An 18,578-nucleotide genomic window follows, 5' to 3' on the forward strand; every position below is an offset into this window, starting at 1 on the left:
TATTTATTCTTCTTCAATAATCACAACTTTATTTCTAAAAATCTGCAATGGGAACAGTGGCTTTACAGCTCTACTCCCAGAAGCCCCAAGTTCAGTTTTATACTCAGTGCAACCAAATGGAAGATGACTCACTTTGTCTTACATAATATGAAAATGTGCTAGACGAGTTGAACCTGCAGGCAGTAAACCATTTTTTTAAACTATTGTTTTGGTTTACTGCTGAAGCATTTGAAAAGAATTATGTGTTCAATGTAGCTCTTTGCCCATCAGCATTCACCTTGTAGATCTCTTGTAGGGCACATCCCCCCAAAGTAAGAGGCCCTGGTGGAAAGTACCTCAAGCATCTGAGTTTTCTCCTAGGTCTGCAAAAATAAATAGTGGCGAGTGCAATGCTACTTTCTAGGGGTAATTTCACTACAGAGCCGAGGCCCAAGGCGCCCAGGGCGGTCTGCAGCACTAGCCTGCCAGGGGCTGGGATCTCCATTTGGTCAAAACTGGGTTCCCACCTGCTCGCTCCTTCTACTCATACTAAGAGGGGGAAAGGATGGAAGACACCAGTGTAAATAATGGGAACAAAGGAGCACAGGGTCACTAAAGTGCCGATGCAAAAACCAAAGCCATGCTCCCCTCCCACACCCCCCCCCCCCCCCCGCGATGTCTGCCAGCCGGACTTGCCACCAAACCCTAGAGGGTATCTCTTAGTTCATAGTACTTTTATCTTCATTTATCTTGATTTAGAAACAAATCAGCGGGGAGGACGAGGTTCTCAAAAACAGAAAGATCAAATCTTCTGGTCCAAAACCTGGTAGTCACTGGCCTTAGGCCGCCGAGTAAGTTTGGATTTTTTTCCTTCCAGGGCAAAAGCAATAATCTTCCGCTTGCTGTGATAGCCAATATAGAGAACAGCAACAAGAAAGGCTGCAGTCACCAGATATGCAAAAAAGTGACTGCTCTCCGCACTTCCAAGATTGTCCTTGTAAAGGTCATCCTTCTTCCTATTTATGGAATCCAAAAGTGTCCCTTCAAGGTTCTCTCCAGAGGCAGGGCCAGGCATTTCCTTCTCTTCTTTGGGTGAAGCGCCCCCTTCAGGTTCAGAACTGTCTTCCGTGGACAGGTGCTCCTTGTCTGACTTGTCAGGACTGTTTTCCGTGGACTGGTGGTCCTTATCCGACTTGTCAGGACTGTTTCCCGTGGACTGGTGCTCCTTAACCAAGTTGCCAGGACTTTTTCCTGTGGACTCGTGCTCCTTAACCAACCTTTCAGGACTGTTTTCTGTGGACTGTTGCTTCTTATCTGACTTGTCAGGACTGTTTTCTGTGGACTGGTGCTCCTTATTCACCTTGTCAGGACTGTTTCCCGTGGACTGGTGCTCCTTATTCAACTTGCCAGGACTGTTTCCTGTGGACTTGTGGTCCTCATTTGACTTGTCAGGACTGTTTTCCGTGGACTGGTGCTTCTTATCTGACTTGTCAGAACTATTTTCCGTGGACTTGCGGTCCTCATTTGACTTTCCAGGACTGTTTTCCGTGGACTTGTGGTCCTTAACTGACTGGTTTGAGTTGTCTCCCGTGGACTGTTGCTGTGAGTCTGACCCAGCAGAGTTGGCAGCCATGAGCTGTGTCGGAGCCTGTGGGTCATTCTGAGGCAGGAGGCTGGGGGAGAACTGGGTGGATACTCTTTCTGTAGTATTTATGTTCTTCTGAGTGGGTGACGGAGAAGTGGGCTCCCTGTCTTCCGCTGCTGCAACCATCAAGAGGACCAACGCAACCAGGGACCGCATGGGGAGGGGATTTTTTAAATAAATAAAAATTGAATATTGATCTTGAATGAGAAAATTGAATTTTGGAAAAATTATCACATTTATATAGGAAGATCCTAGAAAGGACCTAAATACTTACTAAAACTACCAAAATTTTATTAGTTATATAATTGATTTTTTTCAGTATGTAAAATAAATTCTGGAAAAACACTAAAATTTACCAGTTGTAATCTATGAGTGATAGAATTATGCCGGGAGCCGGTCCATCCTTGCTGTTTCAAGGGACCTGGCATATATGGCATACGGTTCTTAATATGTTTGCTCACCTTCTTGGCGCTGTGTTTTAACCAAGGTCACCTCTCCGAGAAAGGTTGAATCCCCAGGTAGGGATTTTCCCCTGAAGTTAGGGAGGGGATGAAATCCTTAACTAAGTGCCAGGCGGGTAGTTAATCAATTTAACTACAAACAATCATGCTTAAGCTACATAATCTTTACTCCCTGGAATGGAGATAAGAAACGCCCTAACCTTTGTAATAGAAATTGACAGGATTAGAATCAACTGGTATAAATACAGATGCAACAAGACAACAACATACAGAACTGAGAACACAGGGCTTGGAAGACAGGACCAAGAGAGACAGAGCCTAGGCACAGAACCTACACAGAACGTTCTCTAGAGACAGAAGAACTTCGCTGGAGAGAGCATGCCGGAGGATCCTGGACAGGGACTGGCATCGGAGCCTGGAGGCGGAGCCTGGCAAGAGAGCATGGCAGGGGATCCTGGACTGAACCTGACTGCGGAGATTGGCAGGAGAGCCTGACTAGAACCTGGCTACAGAACCAGTCTGGAGAACCTAGCTACAGAACCTGGCTATGATGATCACCTGAACGCTGCCTCCATGTCATTCCTTCTTCACCGACTCCGTCCACACCTTTGGGGACCCCTGGACCTGCTGGGGCTGGACCCCGGCAGAATTAATAAAATGTAATAAAATTGTGATCTTTCAGACTTCCTGTAATGAACAGATATACTTTTAATTAGATAGAAAATATATAAATATTTAAAAATACTCAAAGAATTAGAAAGAGAGCAACAAGAAAAGCCCAGAGTGAGCAGAAGGAAGGAGATAATAAAGATCAGAGCAGAAATAAATGACATGGAAACCAAAAAAAAAAAAAAAAAAAAAAAAAAAAAACAATACAGAAGATCAGTGAAACCAAGAGTAGTTCTTTGAAAGGATAAACAAGATTGATGAACCTCTAGCCAGGCTCTCCAAGAAGCAAAGAAAGAGGACCCAAATAAACAAAATCAGAAATGAAAGAGGCAAAATAACAACAGACCCAACAGAAATACAAAGTATTGTTAAAAAAAAAAACAAAAAAAAAAACTATGAACAACTCTATTCTAACAAACTAGACAACCTGGAAGAAATGGACATATTCCTAGAAAAATACAACCTTCCAAAACTCAATCAGGAAGATTGTAAAAATCGCAATAGGCCGATAACTATGGAAGAATTTGTAGCAGTCATTAAAAAGCTTCCAGCAAACAAAAGCCCAGGACGAGATGGCTTCACAGGGGAGTTTTACCAAACATTCAAGGAAGAACTAAAACCTATCCTCTTCAGACTACTACAAAAAATTCAAGAGGAAGGAACACTTCCAAGCTCATTCTATGAAGCCAGCATCACCCTAATTCCAAAACCAGATAAAGACAAGACAATGAAAGAGAATTACAGGCCAATATCCCTCATGAACATAGATGCCAAAATCCTCAACAAAATTCTAGCAAATCGGATCCAGCAGTACATCAGAAAGATAGTACATCAGGACCAAGTAGGATTTATCCCAGGGATGCAAGAATGGTACAATATCCTCAAAATCAATGAACGTGATACATCACATAAACTAATTGAAAGAAAAAAAACCACATAGTCATATCAATTGATGCAGAAAAAGCGTTTGACAAAATTCAACACCCATTTTTGATAAAAACTCTCAGCAAGGTGGGAATAGAAGGATCATATCTCAACATAATAAAATCCATATATGACAAACCCACAGCCAACATCATACTCAATGGGCAAAAACTAAAACCATTTCCCCTAAGAACAGGAATAAGACAGGGATGCCCACTCTCACCACTCCAGTTCAACATAGTACTAGAAGTGCTAGCCATTGCGATCAGACAAGAAGATGAAATAAAAGGCATCCAGATTGGAAAAGAAGAAGTAAAACTGTCCTTATTTGCAGATGCCATGATACTGTACATACAGAACCCTAAAGACTCCATCAAAAAACTATTAGACTTAATAAATGAATTTGGCAATGTAGCAGGATACAAAATTAACGCCAAGAAATCTATGGCATTTCTATACACCAATAGTGAACTTACAGAAAGAGAGACTAAAAAAGCAATCCCATTTACCATTGCACCAAAAAAATTAAGATATCTAGGAATAAACTTAACTAAAGAGGTAAAAGACCTATACGCGGAAAACTACAGGACACTGAAAAAAGAGATAGAGGAAGACATAAATAGATGGAAGAACATACTGTGTTCATGGATTGGTAGAATCAAGTTGCTTAATCTCAGTGAGCAGCAGTCACTTCATTTGTAAAATGAGACAGATATTAATTGCAGTGTAAGCCTACTGTAAAAATATGAGAACATATTAAAGACCTTAGTAGGTAGTCAATAAATAATAAATTTTATTTGATAGGCAGCTTGATGCAATGGAAAAAAACATGGGCTTTAGGGCCATTCAAACCTTTTTGGATGGGATTTCTACTTGTCCTCCTGCAAGTCACTTATCATACCTGAGCCTCCTTCTCATCCATAAAATGAGTATTCTAACTCCTTCTGTGAATCAGAAATGAGAAATATGAAGCCCCTACCTTATCAGTACTTGTTTATTGCTTAAATCTTTATTGAGTTACCATTTAAACACATTTAAATTGATATATGACCATTTTCTTGCATTTTAGGTTTTGCATCTTGATTTTATTACCACTTTTATGGACTGTTTTTGTGTTGAAGTTACCCTTAGAACTGAAGTGCATCTTAGATGCTAAATATTTCCCCCTTAAGAATTGAGTAACGTCTGCGGCAGCAGCATTTTTAAAGGTCATCCATGGATATTATTGCTCTTCCTTAGTCCTTTAATTCAAGAGATAAGCCCAAGGCAAAGTGAAATAAACTCCATGGCAAATTATCACAGACTAGAAAACAATTTTCTCGGAGTAAGAAAGAGAGTGTAATTTTCACCTGAACCAGAGCGGCGGAAAGTTTGTGATTAGTCTGTAGCAGCTGGGTGAAGCAGTGTGCTCTGAGGCCAGACAGGCCTGGGCTGAATCGCAGCTTTACAGTTTCTACATTTATGAGTCTTTGTGTTTTATTTAGCCACTATGCTGCTCACTTTCCTCGTTTGTAAAATCCAGGTAATGACATTTCTTAATAACAAATGAGATGCATATATAAAGCAACTAATAGACTGAAAACATGTTTCATTTTACAAACCTACTGCATAGTTGGTAGTTACTGAATGGTGGTAATTAGTTAAGGCTTCTTGAGGGAAATGAGAAAACATTTTGCATGCCCAAAGATGCAGAATGTGAGGCATGGGAACACATAAATCAGACATTTACCCATCCACCTGCTTGCTATTCTGATTCATAGTAAACTTCAGTGAATTATTGTCATTAAAATCGTTTTTATTACTGAAATATAATGAGTGGTTATATAAAAATTTTCTAAGTTGTAATGAATAATACCCAACTAGGTTGGCTATGTACATTTTTCATATATTTTCCAAGATGCATTATTAGATTATATTTTCTATTTCTAGTCCTTTGATATTTCTCCATGTCACAAGCTTTACAAACTAATAATTGCTTATGAGTTTTTACTGAAGACAATGGGCCAGCCATGAATTATTTAGTAAATTAATAATATTTCATTTCAAAAGTAGGTTTTAATAATGATAGATTTCTGATTTAGAAAGAAAGTACGCTGTCTGAAGTGATTTTCAGACATCATCAACTTAAATATAGATACTTGAATCTCAAGCTCTATGGCATTGTGGTTCTCTTGCATTCTTTTACTAGACAGACAACCTACTGTTATTATTCTGCAAATTAATTGGAATTTTTATAAATAAAAAGTAGAAACTATATTCAATGCAATGATTGTACAACTTCTAAAAAGTGACTTATGAACACTTGAAGATCCAAAATAGAATTTCAGGTTGATTCCAAACAACCTGCAGACAAGCCCATTTTCAGCTGTAACTGTGATGTTAGTATGTTTTCTGCTGGCTTTAGAATACATTTTAGAGCTAAATATTCTAATACAATTTACCATTAATTGCTTTAAAAATTTCAGTACTTTAGAGATTGTGCATCCTTCCTGTTATATAAATTATATCTAGAATAGTTTTAATGTGAAGAGCAGTTCACTTTTCCTAAGAAAAATTACTATTTTCTTTATTAATAAACATTTGTTAGTTTGTCATGGCAAAAAAAATAAAATATAACTTTGACAGCATTTCAGTTTTTATAAAGATATAGTAACAAAAAGCAATATAGTTATTACAGAAAATTAACAAATGTATTCCTAATCTTACCAGTCTAACGACTGTGAGCATTTTGTGCATTGCATTGCAGTCTTCGGCCTTTACTTCAGTAGTTCTTGCATCTCACCTCAAGCATGAGATTGAATCTAATCAAATTCTTTTAAAGTGCGAACACGTTTTAGGTTTAGTAAAACAATACAAAACATTTTCTAGCTATTAGTTTCATGATAGTATAATTTAAAGACTATTCTCAGAACTAGAAACACATAGATGTATGTAAGTAGATGCATACATATACTTTTCACCAATATTTTTTACTGACCAGTTGAGCCAGGGGCACTCAAAAGGTCAGGAGACTCAAATTAATTCAATTCATCAAACATATTAGTATTGACAATGCTGTACTGATCGGAGAATATGGTTAAAATAAAAGGAAGCTAGCTCATCCTTGATACAAGGATATACAATCAATGTAGGTAATACATATAGAAAAAACAACTGATTATGAGTATAAATGGAAAAAGCTATCATAATGATGATTAGTTAAGCTGTAAAAGTCTGCTTGAAAAATAATGCAGGTTACCAGTCTATTGCTTGGTCTCAGAAACTGAATAGCTTCTACATTTGCAGTGCTTATTAAAGCTACAATATTTAACTTAAATACATAAATTATCTTAAAATATAATTTTTCTATTGGGTGATTGTTCTCCATAATCATATAATGGAGAGAGGCATTATTATAAAAGAGCAACTGCTATACTTTTGGCATTATTTCCAATTATTTTCCTCTTACTTAGCTACTAGTAAAATGTTATTTAGTAGGTAAAATTTATATAAACTGAAAGTAATAACAGATGCCTCAAAGGCCTCAGACTAGCTTTAGAGTTGGCGCTGGGCATGGTAAATAATTTGTCATATATTTATTAGATTTAAAAATGAAAGTGGTAAAGTTTGTTCACTTATTAAAATATAAAGTGCAAATAACTCTGAAAAAAATCTAGCATTCATGCATAATCATGAGTTTGTCATTCCTTCATTTAATCTAACTTTCTCAATGCGGTTGTAAACCTTAGAGGGTAGGACCCTAAACTTCTCTCCTCTGGATCCTGCATAGCGCTCTTCACTTAATAGTTATATTATAAATGCTTATGTTTCTAAAGGAATGAATGAATATGAATTTAAAAAGCAAATGATTATACATAAGAAAAAACACTTACTTTACGAAACACACACACACACACACACACACACACAAATGGTGACAAAGCACATATACTTGGGAATCAGATGTTCCTAGATTAAAAATGAAAGTTTTACCACTTAGTACACTTTCTATTTTAGCCATTTCACTTAATTTCTCCAGACATGTTTTCTCTTCTGTAAAATGGAATGATGACGACTTGTAGCGAATAAATGAGATAGCAGACGAAAGTACTGGAAATGTCACGGGATATAAGCATGGTGATGCGAGGCTGCCGCAAAGGCTCTTGGAGAGCTGTGTCCTCAGATTGATTTTCACGCTTCATTTTCCAGGTGAAGCGTACATGCGGTTAAGCAAACTCCCGGAGGCAGAGCATTGGTATATGGAATCACTGAGATCCAAGACTGACCACATTCCTGCTCATCTCACCTATGGGAAACTCCTAGCTCTAACGGTGAGTACCTACCTTCCTCATCCTTTAGAAATTGGTTTTCTCCATGCAGACCGAGCTGGATGTGGTTGGAGGTGCTGGTTCTTAGCCAGTTGACTCATAATGATAGCAACACTAAGTTAGAACCCTATATAGAAAATGTGGAAAAAAGTATTTCTTTGACTGTAGGGTTTCCTTTATATAAAATTTGACATGTCATGATCCCTGATGTAACTTAATGAAAACATATAATTGAAGAATCCCCAATTTGTGGTTACATAATGAATTATCATAATAACAATATTTGTGCAAAGATTATGTTATTATCTTACTATAGTTCTACAAGCCAATATTAACCGTAAACTGGCAGTAATGTAAAACTAAGTCTAATTCTTTTAAAATAGGCAAACTGGTGTGTGTGTGTGGATCAGTATCACCTGGAATTTCTTCTAACTGAAATTATTATAAAAGAAGTGGAGCCACCATTTGGCCACTCATTATGTGACAAGCACTCTTAGAGGCCACGTTCCATGAAAGTGGTGTCAGTTTGAAACACAAGAAATTGCTGATATTCTACTCTTATTACTTACAAATGTCAAAATTTCATGTGTTTGAAAGTATTATTAATATTTTTATTTGATACAACAGATGATTGTCCAAAATATGTGAAGTTTCTGAGCTCATCCAGCCACTCAATAGAACTAGTCTTCAATCCTAATCTGAATCTATTACCTATCCTGCTTTAGTTATATCACCTGATCTTTCTCCAATATTAATAAAAATAAATGAATATAAGGAACACAGAGCAAAAGGTCAGGAAAGTGATTCCTAAGTGAGTGCATAGAAATGTATCTTATAATTATTTAAAAGTAATAGCATTTACTTTCTCACAGAAGATGATAGATTAAACACTTAAAATGTATCTATTCGAAGATATCACTAAAATGCTATTAGAGAAATTATATGGGCAGACTAAGTAACCAGAAAACATCTCACTAAAAAAAAGTCTAGAATGCTAAATAAAATATAACACATATCCTCTTCATGCATAGCTGAGCTCAAAAAGTAGTAAGAGAATTTTCCTGTAGCTAGAAATGACAGAACTAAACACCATAACAGTAAACAGCAGACTATCCTGTAGCTGATTTGGGATAGTTTACCGCTCGTGACAACCTGTGGGAAGGGAAGAGGTGTTTTGTTTGTTTGTTTGTTTGTTTTTGTTCTTGCTGGAATAAGAGACAAAGCTCCAGATTAAGTGGAAGGCTAGGAATTAGGTGCCTAATAAAGTAGATAAATTTATATTCTTAGTGAAAGAATAATACAGACTAAGATTGCATACTGATACAAGAAAGTAGCCTGTCTCAGCATGGGATCTGAATGGAGAATGAAGGAAGTCTCTGCTGGGAGTTTATTCTAAGTCCTTTTCCTACCAGGCTTTGGGTTTTGAATTTACTTTATTTGCATAATCAGGGAATTTCTAGGCCAAGAAATTAAATAAAAAATCAGCCCACTGAAAGCCTTTGCCAAATAAATTATGGATGTCCTTCAAAAAAACAATTAAATCTAGAAAGAATTACTTAGTGAGGTATGGAAAGAATGGTAAACAAAGTAATGGTTATTATGTTGGTAAATTAGAATAAACTTTAACTGAATAAAAGATTGAAAAAGAATAATCTCATGGGAACGATCAGAGTGAGAGAAGAGATGATAGTTAAATTGATTTTGGAAGTCAGAAAGTGGAAGGAGATATTACAACTGATTTCTCAGAGCTGGCTTTGGGATGGGATAACAATGAAAAGATATATTACATACTCAGAAAGAAACCTGGGGAGACCACTCAAGATTTTGAGGCAGCCAGCTTAGATGAGAGTTAAAGAGCATAAAACGGGGTAATCAGTTATAACGTACGGAGCAGCTGGACCTCTCCCCCATGTACACATGCCCCAACCAGGCACTTCACCTGGACGGCAAGGGGAAGGAGGCTCATGGTGGCGGAGCTGTTGAATAATAGAGGTCAGTTCTCAGCAGCAGCTTGCACAATTGAAAATGGAATGAAAGGGACTGAAAAGAAGATTGAGTGAATGTCTTCCAGCGGATACTCTCGTCAGTACCCTCCCCTACCACATGCAGAACACCAACAGCACAGAGTGTATACTCCACCAGCTACCCCACCTCACCACCCCTCACACATCCCGCCTCCCAAGAAATGGTTGAATTCTTTTCTGGAGAAACTGATCATTGTAAAAAAACCATTTCCGCGTACCTACTTTTGGGGAGGCCCTGTAAATGGCAGTTCCTAGAGCAGACACACAGAAGGGAATCTGTCTAGCCTAGGAAGCACATCTGTGCCTAAGGAACATCGTTCAGCTTTTGTTTCACTTCCTGCTGCATATCAATGGGCGGATGCCCTGGCCAGATGGCTCAGTTGGTTGGAGCATTGTCCATACTCCAGAAGGCTGTGTGTGGGTTTGATTTCCGGTCAGGGCATATACCTAGGTGGCAAGTTCGATCCCTAGTAGGGGAAGGGAGAGAATAGGGGAGGCAGATGGCAATGTTTGTCTCATACATTGATGTTTCTCTCTCTCTCTTTGTCTCTCTTGCTCTCTCTCTCTGTGTCTGTCTCTATCTCGGTCTCTCTCAAGTCACTAAAAATCATGGTATCAGGTGAGGATTTAAAAAACATTTATATATGCACAACCACGGATCACATATCATAATATAAAAGCCTCAAATGTAAAAGATTGGAACTGATGCAAATTATTAGGAGGACAATGAAAGAAAGTAAAGAAAAAACATTTCTTAAATTGTTAGAAAGAGATGGCAGTGAAGTATTTCATGAAGCAGGATGCCATTAAAACATAAATAATGAAAAATGAGAAAGAGCATTTTAAAACACTATTAGAAAAAGATATGTGCACCCCTGTTTATTGCAGCATTATTTACAATAGCCAAGATATATGTGCTCATCAATAGACCATTGGAGGAAGGAGCTGTGGTATAAATACACAATGGAATGTTACTTGGCCATTATAAAGAATGAAATCTTACCATTTGCAACAACATGGGTGGACCTAGAGCAGGGGTGGGCAAACTTTTTGACTCGAGGGCCACAATGGGTTCTTAAACTGGACCAGAAGGCCGGAACAAAAGCATGGATGGAGTGTTTGTGTGAACTAATATAAATTCAAAGTAAACATCATTACATAAAAGGGTACGGTTTTTTTTGTTTTGTTTTTTTTTTAGTTTTATTCATTTCAAATTGGCTGGATCCGGCCCGCGGGCCATAGTTTGCCCACAGCTGACCTAGAGGGTACTATGCTAAGTGAAATATGTCAAACAAAGACAAATACCATATGATTTCACTTATATGTGGAATCTAAAGAACAAAATAAATGAACAAACAAAACAGAACCAGACTCATAGATGCAGAGAATAAATTAATGATTGCCAGATGGGAGGGGCTGAAAGGGCTGGGTAAAAAAGGTGAAATGATTAAGAAGTACAAAGTGGTAATTACAAAGTAGTTATGGGGATATAAAGTAAGTATAGGGAATATAGTCACTAATATTATAATAACTATGTATGGTTCTAAGTGGGTTGTAGAATTATTGGGGGGCAATCACTTTGTAAAGTATATAATTGTTTAACCACTATGTTGTACACTAGAAGCTAATATCTATATCATAAAAGGCCTGTGGTCGTGACGCCATAATGGCTGGGCCTCTAGTAAGATAATATTGAATGTAAGCCATAATTGAAAATAAATAAATACATAAATAAAATAAAAACTATGATATCAAAGCAATTTTCATTTGAAGGATAGGAGAATAAAGGTGAAGAAATATTTCCATATAAAAACAAAAGGAAAAGGAAATAAAATTAAGAAATTATGAAAGAAATCAATATAAGGCTCAAAAGAAAAAAAATAGAGAAAGGAAAAAGAAAACATTACTTAAAGTTTATGGGGACAAGTTGCTATTTCTGCCATTTAGAGGTTATAATATATTGAGTTTAATCAGAAAAAATTGTTTTAACTTATGAAAACCATTTTCATTTATTATTTTGATAGTATGATAATTCATATAGCTCCACTTAAGAACATAATTAATCTACATCACTTGCCCCAAATACTATCTTTGAGATGTTCTTAAGGATTTCAACTGGCATTATTTTTAATTAAATTGATAAATGACCACCTTTGAAAAATATTGATACAAGTATAAGATGCCTGATTTTCAAAAATGAAGAAAAGGTCACTTAGAAAAAAATTTGAAAGTTTAAATGTACTTAGTTCTGAATATACCTAGAGTCTGACACTACTTTGGCTGTACAAACAGTATATTCTTTTTTTCCAAGTTCTTCTTTTCAAGCCTTAATATTTTAAGTTTCCTGTACCAAAAATATGATTTTACAGGCTGCTTTATTTTTTATAAGGCATTTTAAAATAACGGGATTTAGAAATTTTAACTCAAACATATGGAAGGGAAAGAAAGACTTGTGTATTACAATCCAAATTTTAATTCCCCCACACCACCCAAACTTTTATAGTTTCCGATTTGCTGATTAGATGAAATACAAACCCTATTATGGAATGACTTGAAATCACAGTGCCAAAACCTCACAACCGTCTTTAACAGTTTCTTTTTGAATTATGAGATTTGGCAAATTTCTGATCCCAATGGATTGCTTTTGTCTAAATTTGGGTTTCTTGGCCTGGTAACAGGCCCTTGACTTAACATGAAATTGGCAAGGTGAAAAATGCCACACATTTTGACTTCTGAATGCTTTATATATTAAATATTGTAAAATAGAATTGTCTATTAGTCTCAAGAGAAGAGAAATAAAGATGGAGTGGTGTTTTTATTGTTTTGTCAAAACTGACCAAAGGCAAATATGTAAAAATGATATTCAACTATATTAGACAGACTATAGAGTAGGATTTCATATAAAAATTATATTTTTATTCGACAAATAAAAAACAGATTATTGGTGCCTTTATTACAGCCAGTGGAGTGATTCACCTAGTACTTTTCGGTACAGATTTTTCTTTAAGAATTTGTATAGTACTTACAGGATTTAGAAAAGTTGAAAATGATTTATTATCTCCCAGAATGTACGAAAAATGTCCTTTTTCTCTCTCTACCTGCTCAGATTTTATTTCCTCGGTGAAGTCTTGCCCAAGTCTTTCAAGCAGTTGTTTTTTTTTCCTTTCTCTGTGCTTCCGTACCATGGTCTCATTATCTTTATAATAGTGCTTCCAGATTGAATGGCAGAAATAAATCTATGTCTGCCTTTTGACCCTAGACATGGGACAGGAATTAAGTCTTACCTTTTTACCTCTTCAGGCGATTCACTACCTTGGTAACTACAACTATAACCTCCTTGTACATTTCTCTTTTTAAGCTATTTAAGGCCTGGGTACATAACTTTTGACTATTTTTATTTTCTTTTTTTTTTTTTTTAGGGACAAAAGTTCATGTTAACCATTTTATTTTATTTTTTTTTATTTATTTTTTTATTGCTTAAAGTATTACAATGGGTATTACATATGTGTCCATTTTATCCCCCCGCCCTAGACAGTCCCCTAGCCCCCCCTATTCCCCAGTGTCTTATGTCCATTGGTTATGCTTATATGCATGCATACAAGTCCTTTGGTTGATCTCTTACCCCCCTACCTCCTGCCCCCCAACCCTCCCCGGCCTTCCCGCTGCAGTTTGACAATCTGGTTTTTTTGTTTGTTTGTTTGTTTGTTTGTTTTGTTTTGTTTTTTGTTTTAAATTAAATCTTTATTGTTCAGATTATTACATTTGTTCCTCTTTCCCCCCCCCCCCCCATAACTCCCCTCCTCCCAGTTCCCGCCCCACCCTCCGCCCTCACTCCCCACCCACTGTCCTCATCCATAGGTGCACGATTTTTGTCCAGTCTCTTCCCACATCTCCCACACCCCTTTCCCCCCCAAGAATAGTCAGTCCATTCCCTTTCTATGTCCCTGATTCTATTATAATCAACTGTTCATTCTGTTCATCAGATTATTTATTCACTTGATTCTTAGATTCACTTGTTGATAGATGCTTATTTGTTGTTCATAATTTGTATCTTTACCTTTTTCTTCCTCTTCCTCTTCTTAAAGGATACCTTTCAGCATTTCATATAATCCTGGTTTGGTGGTGATGAACTCCTTTAGCTTTTCCTTATCTGTGAAGCTCTTTATCTGACCTTCAATTCTGAATGATAGCTTTGCTGGATAAAGTAATCTTGGTTGTAGGTTCTTGGTATTCATCACTTTGAATATTTCTTGCCACTCCCTTCTGGCCTGCAAAGTTTCTGTTGAGAAATCAGCTGACAGTCGTATGGGTATTCCCTTGTAGGTAACTGAGTTTCTTTCTCTTGCTGTTTTTAAGATTCTCTCTTTATCTTTTGCTCTTGGCATTTTAATTATGATGTGTCTTGGTGTGGTCCTCTTTGGATTCCTTTTGTTTGGGGTTCTCCGCGCTTCTTGGACCTGTAAGTCCATTTCTTTCACCAGGTGGGGGAAGTTTTCTGTCATTATTTCTTCAAATAGGTTTTCAATATCTTGCTCTCTCTCATCTTCTGGCACCCCTATAATTCTGATGTCGGTACGCTTGAAGCTGTCCCAGAGGCTCCTTACACTATCCTCGCATTTTTGGATTCTTTTTTCATTTTGCTTTTCCGGTTGGATGTTTTTTGCTTCCTCGCATTTCAAATCATTGACTTGATTCTTGCTCTCCTCTGGTCTGCTGTCGGGCGTCTGTATAATATTCGTTATTTCAGTCTGTGTGTGCTTAATTTCTAGTTGGTTCCCCAATATAAGATCGAGGGTCTTATTAGTTTTCGTGTAGATCTCATTAAGTTTATCGGCAGCTTCTAAACATTTCTTGAGAGACCTTAAAAGTGTGGTTCTGAACTCTATATCTTCCATTGACAATTTTGTCCTGTTTCTTTGTCTCCGCATTTTGTTATGCTTCCTTGGTGCACCCCCTAGTGGTCTTTGTTCGCAGTCTTATAGATAAATCTTGATTGTTGTAGCTAATTCCAGGGAGGGTTTGACCTCCAGGCCAAGTGGCTATGAGAATCAGCTGTGTCAGCAGTGAGAGAACTTCTGTCCTCTAGGGAGGTGCTAATCTAGCCTTTGCCTGAGGCTATCCGGCAAATGCCTGTGTGCAGGGCTTGGGCGGGGCGGGTCGCACAGGATCAACAGGGTGGGCCGGAGAGAGCAGTTATGGCGGCTCTCAGTCCTGTCCCCAGTGGCTCTGCCTCTCTGAGTCCCAGCACCCGCTGCAAAGCTGGGAGAGAAAGCTGCACTCGCTCTGACTGGAGCCAGACAGTCCCGCTTCTCCCGTTTGAGTCTGGGTCCCTAAGGACTCGACAGGATCTGGTGCTCAGAGTCTGCGACTCCCTCCCGATTGAAAACAACAACCGTGCCCTCCGCCGCCAGCCCGCTCCGCGCACTCCGCACCTCAGAATTTGACTTCAGCACTGCGCCTCCTCTGAGTGTCCGTAAGCGTTTCTCTTTGCTCCTAGTTGTAGGACTTCCACTCAGCCAGCGTTCCTGTGGTTCTGGGTGATGTCCCTTCCGTTTTTTGGTTTCACTTTTGAAGTAGTTGTTCAAAGCAGCAAACTCCGGCGTTAACCTATGCCGCCATCTTGGTTCTCCTTGACAATCTGTTTGAGGCAGCTCTGCCTCTGTATCTATTATTGTTCAAAAGATTATAATGGTCTCTATTGTCCATGAATGAGTGAGATCACGTGGTATTTTTCCTTTATTGACTGGCTTATTTCACTTAGCATAATGCTCTCCAGTTCCATCCATGACGTTGCAAATGGTAAGAGTCCCTTCCTTTTTACAGAAGCATAGTATTCCATCGTGTAGATGTACCACAGTTTTCTAATCCATTCATCTACTGATGGGCACTTAGGCTGTTTCCAGATCTTAGCTATGGTGAATTGTGCTGCTATGAACATAGGGGTGCATATATCCTTTCTGATTGGTGTTTCCGGTTTCTTGGGATATATTCCTAGAATATTTTTATTTTCTTAGCCCAATTCTCATTCCCTCATTCCTTTCATTTGGTCAACACATGTATTGGGACTTATTACTCCATGCTAGGCATCATTCAAATTCCCAATGATATGTTCTGAATAAATGAAAGAGAATGGCATGATTATAGGTTGCACACAGAGTAATCTTCCAAGACCCTAGAAGGAGAGTCTGGGCTTGATATCTGTTATTCTGTGAATCTTTAAAATGAATATCCTCCTCTTTTTATACATAAGGACACTGAGTTTTAAAGATTTAAGGTACATCCCCAAGAATAATTTAGCTACTAAGTAGAAGAATTTGATACAGCCTCGATGTTTTCTGAATTGAGCATCATTAATTTTCACTCTATATTACCTAATTTTAAGTGTGGAGTCTTTTTCCCCTTGTTACACCTGATAGGAGATTGTAAAAGTAAGCCAGGATTTCCTGTCTCTCCCTTTTTATAACTCATTTTTAGATATTACCTCTATATACTAGGTTAGTTTGAGTGGTTCAACAGATTTTTATTATTAAGCATCATAGGTCATGAACTTAGGACTTCTGTTTTTGGCTGTTGGCACTTTTAGGTCCTACATTATAACAAAATACAAATTTTCCCAGGTACTCTAGGGGGTAGTTCTGCCTTAGTGTCACTGGTCTTGTCCATATTTAAATATACCGTAGTTGGGCCTGGGTGACATCTCTTTAAAATATCTGGAACTTTTATACCAACATCATGTCCAATTAAAATACTATACAGGGGCACTCTCTAAAATTGTGATTTATTTCTTGTTTGAACTTTGTTACCTAGGGCTAATGCCATGAATTTAAAATAGGGCATGCATTAAGAGAGAAAGGAACAAATAACATTTCTATTATTATGCTATTTCAGGTGTTTATAGTTGTTCTATAATTATTTTGATTTTTTTTTGTTTTCCTTCCTGTTTGTCCTGTTCAATTTATTTAAGCCAAATATTTTTCAGTTTTTGTGAGCCAGTGAAATTAATATTGACTTAAATTTTACCAATAGCTGTTTGGCTGATAGCTTATTTTACTAACAGATTTAGGTTAGTAAGTGAGAAGGAAGTCTCTGACGGCAATTCTTGATACAGAAAATTTTTATTTTGGCTTCTGCAAGTAAACACTAAGCCAGATTTCTGTGTCTCGTCCCTGTTAATTATGCTACAAAAACTCCAGTTGTGAAAGTTCTTGAGATTTGATAGCAAAATTATGTACTCCAGGCTAGAGTACGGTAGTGTCCATGTAGTTTGTCTCAAGTGTTGTGCTGTTTGTTGCCTTGGGTCTTTTGTAATAATTATTATTTAGAGGTGGGGTTATTTTTCACTTGGTCCTTTTCAGACCAGACTTCATGGTAATCACCGCACAGCCTCGTTTAGATTAGAGGGAGAGGTAGCAGAAAATACTTTTTATCTGTGAATCTAACATTGTTATGTATCTGTCCAATTCAAGTTGCAAAATTTATTCTATGAAAAGAGGAGTAAATATAACATAAATTTTGCTACTGAAATACTGTATGAAATAAAGAAGAAACTTTATTTCAATACTGTATTCAGGTAAGCATTTTATATAAAGTTGCCTCATCTAAACTTTATGATTTAGTATTCTAGAGATAATATAGTTATTATTGTATTGTTTTTACTCTGAAGCATAATGGATCTGATAGTCATTTTTTATTATTTTTTAAAGTATATTTTTATTGATTTCAGAGAGAAAGGGAGAGGAAGGAAGAGAGAGATAGAAATATCAATGGTGAGAGAGAATCATTGATTGGCTGCCTCCTGCACTCCTTCTATGGGGATCGAGCCCGCCACCTGGGGATCAAGCCTGCAACCTGGGCGTGTACCCTTGATTGAAATCGAACCCAGGACTCTTCAGTCCGCAGGCCGACACTCTATCCACTGAGCCAAACCAGATAGGGCCGATAGTCATTTTTTAGAGACCAACTCCTCACTTCAACATACAGATATTTTTATCTAGAATCAATTTTGCAATCATTCTACTGATTGCCACTCAAATATATCCAAAATGTCTCAGGCTTTTATTTCTTGCTTTTGAATGTCAGTAGAAGTCATTGTTAAAGATATTTCCTTTTGCCTTGGCTGGCATAGCTCAGTAGTTTGAGTGTCTGACTGAAACCAATCGATGTGAGAGAGGCACACTGATGTTTCTTTCTCTCTCTTCTCTCTCTCCCTCTCCCTCACCCCTCCCTTGTGCTCTCTTTAAAAATCAATGGAAAAAAGATCATAAGGTGAGGATTAACAACAACAAAAAATATTTCCTTTTGCCAGATATTCATAGAAATAGTAAAAATTAAAATATTCAAATTATCGGGCATTAAAAGTTACATGAAATAATTCTAGCTGCTTCATATCTACATATACATGCCTATGTTTGAAACCAAATGTTACTATTTTTAGTGGAAAATAGAATGATATTGCTTTTGAAATGTGATATTCCAAACTGAAAGGGAGGACAGAGTAAGAGGCCCAAGTGAAATGACCACTGGCCTTTACCTGGTTAACATTTAGCTGGTAGAACATTGAGTTGGAGCC

General features: G+C 37.4%; 1 protein-coding gene across 2 annotated transcripts in view; it reads left to right on the plus strand.

The window, feature by feature from the left end:
- TMTC2 (transmembrane O-mannosyltransferase targeting cadherins 2) overlaps window positions 1-18,578 on the plus strand; it is a 409,914-nt gene that overhangs the window by 275,974 nt on the left and 115,362 nt on the right. For both annotated transcript variants that reach the window (XR_009451272.1, XM_059683726.1), the window contains exon 8: window positions 7,867-7,988. Coding sequence is in view for 1 of the 2 variants with exons in the window: in XM_059683726.1 (XP_059539709.1) it covers window positions 7,867-7,988 (122 nt within the window). In the remaining variant the exon portion in view is untranslated. The remainder of the gene's footprint in view (window positions 1-7,866; window positions 7,989-18,578) is intronic.

Source organism: Myotis daubentonii, chromosome 2 (assembly GCF_963259705.1).
Source record: "Myotis daubentonii chromosome 2, mMyoDau2.1, whole genome shotgun sequence".
NCBI classification, from domain to species: Eukaryota; Metazoa; Chordata; class Mammalia; order Chiroptera; family Vespertilionidae; genus Myotis; species Myotis daubentonii.